General features: G+C 50.2%; 1 protein-coding gene across 1 annotated transcript in view; it reads right to left on the bottom strand.

Annotated features, from left to right (window-relative positions):
* The window catches only part of LOC103896183 (solute carrier family 22 member 13), a 6,487-nt gene extending 4,368 nt beyond the window's left edge, over positions 1-2,119 (bottom strand). Inside the window, exons 1-2 of the mRNA XM_019471185.1 lie at positions 1,748-2,119; positions 442-545 (exon numbers count right to left, since the gene is read on the bottom strand). Coding sequence (XP_019326730.1) covers positions 442-545; positions 1,748-2,119 — 476 coding nt within the window. The remainder of the gene's footprint in view (positions 1-441; positions 546-1,747) is intronic.
* Between the last annotated feature and the right edge of the window lie 3,084 nt (positions 2,120-5,203).

Below are 5,203 nucleotides of genomic sequence, written 5' to 3'. Positions count from 1 at the left end.
TCCTTTCTGAACCTCATGACTCAACGGGAGGGTCTCCCTGACAGTTTTGTCTGACCCTGTCCTCCATGCAGTAGATAATCAAGTGTACTTTGCCATGGAATCTTGTTCACTGTCACATTTACCATTGAACTTTGTTAATTCACACTTTAACTCACTGTTTTCTATCAATCAATAAAGTATTGTTGCTTCTCTCTTACGAGTGAAATGCAGTCTCACTCCATCCGTGACAACCCCCCATAAGGCTGTATCTGCCTCCTTCTCTTTTCAACCCTCAGACATCTACAGACATGTCAGGTGGCCCCAAATGCCCTTGCTCAGGCCAGGTGATCGAGTCCTGCGGAGGGAGTATTTCATGCTCAGTGCATGGACATCCTGAACTCTCAGCTGGGCTGTCTCTGGGTGCCGGTTGATAACTCTGGGAAGGTGGCTGTGTTTCCTCACCTGTCACTTAGTGGCCCAAAGATCATGGCTCCTAGGAGAAGCCCCAGCATGTAGATGGACTGGGAGATGTCGTTCAGGTCCTTCCTGTCACACACCAGGTCAAACTGGAGGAAGGAAACACAGATGCTTTTGCTCTCAACAGACCCCAGCTGCTTTCTGAAGGTGGGCAGCCTTTCTGGTCCATGGTGGACCCAGCAGTTGGGTGCCCGAGCTCTCGGTCCAGCCCCTGGGAGCAGAGAACCCACCCCCAAGGATGCAAGTCTCCATGGTGTGCACATAGAACACAAGTCAGAGGTGGGACAGGCATACGAGGTGCTCAGCCTGCCTCTTCATCATGGTGCACATCTCCTGAGTGCTGGGACCTGCAGGACTCCCCTCTAGCCCAAGCATCCCCAAGGGAGCCTCCTGGTTGGCAAGTTTTCCTTAAAGTGGGACCTTGGGATAAGAGCCCTAGCAGCTTGCTTCTCTGGCTACAAAGGCAGGAGAGGGTGGAAGGAGGAGGAGGGCAGGAGAGCAGTGTTTTCTTTGGTAAAGGAGGACTGGCGTAGGAGTGGGAAGGGATGCAGCAGCTGCTGAGGAGCCTCTAGAGAAGCTGGCTGTGAAATGGACACAGTGCTCCAGGGACCCCAAGGAGCCTTTGCAAATGCCAGAGGCTGGACTCTCTCCTCTGGTTTCAGCTCAGAGGAAGGTACTTGCAAGAAAGTGCTGGAGCTGGGAGTGAAGAAAGGAGGGAGGGAGCAGGGAAGAAAGGAGGAATGAGGGAAGGTGAGAGAGGAACAGAGGTCCAGAGAGGGAGAAGTTGGGGATGCTGACAGACAGTGCCTTTGCTCAGCTGCATGGCCCATGGGATGTCTTGTTGCAGCCCTGAAGGTCTCTGGAGGCCCCAGAAATATCAATGACAAGCCCTTGGAAGGTAAATGTCTTTCACAAAGAAGGTAATGTGAGGAGAACCAGGCTGAAGAATAAGGGAAACTGTGGCAGGGAGTCCCAAAAGATCCCTCCAGGCAAGACACATCATGGGTTCAAGGGCCTGGATACTGGAAAGGGGAGGGATGGTGGGCAGGGCATGTGCTGGACTCACACCTCCACCGTCTCTGCCTGTGCCCCCCCGGGCGTCTACATCATGGTCTTCCTGCAACAACTTCCCAGGGATTACGGCTGCGATCTGTGTGATGGAGCCAAGGTCCCCCAGTACCTGGTGTAAATCTCAGCCTGACTGCACCACAGCTAGTTACCAAACTACAGGACAGGGTACGCCCATCCCTTCCCTTCCATGTCCCCAGCATGTTAAAAGGCGATTACAGACCTCGGTCAGCAGGGATGGTGGTTGTGTTGAGGGGTACACCCAACCACTGCTGCATTTCTCTGTTGTGTTCAGGCCGTACGCCACGATGGAGCCGAGGTCCCAGTCCACCGGCGAGTACATGGAGCACTGCTCGTACGCCCCGTCCATGTCCCGGGGCAGGGTGAGGTTCAGCTGCTCTTCCTCCGTCAGGTTGGGGCCGACGGCACGGATCCAGCTGGTGTCGCAGTGATGAGGCACATCCACAACCATGAACACTTGGCCAATCATTTGGAAAGGACTAAGAAGTAGTGGGAGGGAGAGGAACAGTACCAGCAATTTCTGATATAGCCCAAACTCCCCCAGAGCACTTATAAAATCTCCAAACTCAGTCATGGTGACTATCGCTATGGCCAGGCTGCACTAGGGCACATTGCTTAAATAGGTAAATATTAATGTTTAAACTATGTGAGCACTAAACCCCTAATCAGGTGTGGTAAAATGAGCACTTGTATCAGCACGTTCGTCCATTACGGTGATATACTGCAGTCCTCCAGGGTGTACTTTGTCACCAGCCATTCCCTCCCTGTTCTTGGGCCCAGAACAAAGGTGCCAGAGCATTGCCACTCTTGGGGACAGCACGGGGACAGCTTGTCTTGTCCCAGCCCGGAGTTTCTCCCCAGGCCTCCTGAAGGCAACTGTGCTGCAGCACAAGGTTTTTGTCCGAGACATGAAGTTGTGACTCTGCAAATGAGGTCTAATTTTCCTAAGTGTGGTGAAGCAAACAGAGTAAATCTGTGGCTCTCATTAATGGCTTAATGGATATATAGCCCATCCTGGAGACTATAGGAAAGAGAAGCAGAAAAGCACTTCTCCTCTGGACCAGGAAATATGGCTGGTAGTCAAGTAGACTTGGTCTTGACAGCTGTGTCCCAAGCTGTGGGTTTTCATTTGCCCCATGTAGGAACCCTGGTTAGTCATAAAACTAGGTCTAAACTACAGTGTCTTGGGGAGAATCCTAAAATAGATTTGGCTTAGAGATTACCCTTAAAAGAAACATAGCATGTTATGCACACAGGCATACAGAGCACACAGGATTTGGGATAAGAAACGACACCAGCTTGGCTTTGCCCGAGGTTCTGATGTCACTTGAAAAGCAGATTGACCTGATTTCTGCTGCACGCCTGAGCTGCTTCCTGGACAGACTCCCTGAGTGGTTTGTATCTTTATTCCTGGAAACTGGAAAGCTGGATTGCCCTTAGCGTATGAAATTCGGTGTGTAATTTGGCAAAGGTCTCCTGGCTGCTTTCACCAGAGCGATAAGGACAGGTCACTAGACACTGACCTGCTCACTTCATGTCTCCTCTCAAATTCTTTGTCCTTCACTCTCAACCCAGATAGTACATCTGAGCCTCCAGCAAACTTACTGAAGGATCACACAAGTCGGGGTTGGTGTTTCATGAGTGGGTGTGGCACTGGCATGCTTATGGAAGTGGGAAGAGGGTTAGAAGACAGGATCATAAAACATCACCCCCTAAGCTGGGGTGGGAGAGAGAGGTCATACTGGTTAATGCTATTGGGAGTAAAGGAAGAGAGGAAGTAAACGTTACTTAGAGTTTTGTAAATTCGCACCAGTGATGTGCATGTATCGTGCACGCACCACACAGCCAAACATATCACTGGGCTCTGGATCCACATCCTCGGATGAGAGGACTTGCTGTTATTCGGAGACATGCCTTGAACAGAAGGTTCAGCTAAGCAACCTCCAGAGGCTCCTTTTACCCTAAATCCATCTCTGGCCATGTTGTGGGATGACTTGGCCAAGGAGATCCGCTGTGGCAGAGGCATTTTGACTCTGTCCTGCTGAACAGGGAGTAGGTGACTTTTCCATCAGTGTGCAACAAGCTGAAGTCTTCAAGCTTACCCTATTGTGTGTGGCTCATGGTCTTCCCTCCCACTCCTCAGCCACCAGCATCTCCTGTGGCAAAGAGGTCAGATTTTGACTGTAAAAATTCCTTGGGGGTGACCCAGACATGACTGCAGTCTCATGCACTAATGCAGATGTGACTTTTTGAGGCTGCTTTTCCTAATGTCACCAGACAGGCTCTTCTGAAGCACTGGGAAAGCTTCAGTCCCTTGTAAACTCATCACCCTAAGATGACATTTCTCATAGAAAGACATTGTTCTTATGACTGTCTTCATCATCTGGGGCTGAGTGGGTCAATCCTGCATAGTGGAGATCTCCCAGGGACAAAGGCTGGGCCAGCCCTGCAGACCTCTGTTTCCTGGAGCCCTACTGCTGGAGTTTTTGTGCTTATTTCTCTCTATCTGACAGTTTTGCCCAGGTGGATTACTAATGCTTGCAAAGCCTCTTGAAAATGGAAAAGCCTCTATCAGAGGGCATGAGAAGTCAGCAGGTCTCTGGGAAGACCTGGGATGGACGACTGGAAAGCCTGTGCATCCTTGCACAAATGTGAAGGACTAGGGGAAGGGAGAGGGAGCATCCAAGAGAGTAGTTCAGAAAGAAAAACCATTGCCTCTGGAGGAAGGCTGGTGCGGGCAGTAGGGCATTGATGCACTAATTCATGGACTTGGCTTTTCTCTTACACAGCTCTGAACATCAGGAGTGACTGTGATTGGAGACCCATTTGGACACCTATATGTTGGTGTGAATTGTGGCCAGGACGGATTCATACCCACCAGCTGTGGTGCTCCTGCATTTTCCCTCTTCCTCTTAGTGCTGGCAGGGAGAGGTCAGGTTTATGGATGTCATGTGCTAGTGACAACTTGGTCTGGGGTGTCACTCAGAGCATCTTTGGCACGGATAACAGGCCACCCCCTTCCCACCGCTTCAGTGCTCGATCACTGCAAGCCTTTAGGTCTCATTTCTCCATCTCTAAACACAGCTTGACCAGGTTTCAGGCAGGGCTGTGAGATGGCAGCACCTCTGTCCCAAGTCTCTTGCCCCATCCCAAGGTGAGACCGACTTCAACATCTAATGAGTCATGTAACTTTGGAGGACATCTCTCTTTTCCCTGATTCATGTTGATTGAACACTCTCCCTGCACAGTGCACTGACACACTGCTTTGCAGCAGATGCAGTCATCAAGCAGCTTTATTCCTCCAGCAGTTCTGACAGAGCCAGGGTTATTTCGGCACTGGTGAATCAGGGAGATTGGTTTTTATTATTTTAAAAATTAATTAGCTGTGAGATGGCAGCACCTCTGTCCCAAGTCTCTTGCCCCATCCCAAGGTGAGACCGACTTCAACATCTAATGAGTCATGTAACTTTGGAGGACATCTCTCTTTTCCCTGATGATTGAAGATTGAACACTCTCCCTGCACAGTGCACCGGCTTTGCAGCAGATGCAGTCATCAAGCAGCTTTATTCCTCCAGCAGTTCTGACAGAGCCAGGGTTATTTCGGCACTGGTGAATCAGGGAGATTGGTTTTTATTATTTTAAAAATTAATTATTTTAA

The sequence above is a fragment of the Aptenodytes forsteri genome, unplaced genomic scaffold (genome assembly GCF_000699145.1).
Source record: "Aptenodytes forsteri isolate BGI_AS27 unplaced genomic scaffold, ASM69914v1 Scaffold80, whole genome shotgun sequence".
NCBI lineage: Eukaryota > Metazoa > Chordata > Aves > Sphenisciformes > Spheniscidae > Aptenodytes > Aptenodytes forsteri.
The sequence above is the reverse complement of the archived record's forward strand: the minus strand, read 5'-3'. Positions and strand labels throughout refer to the sequence as shown.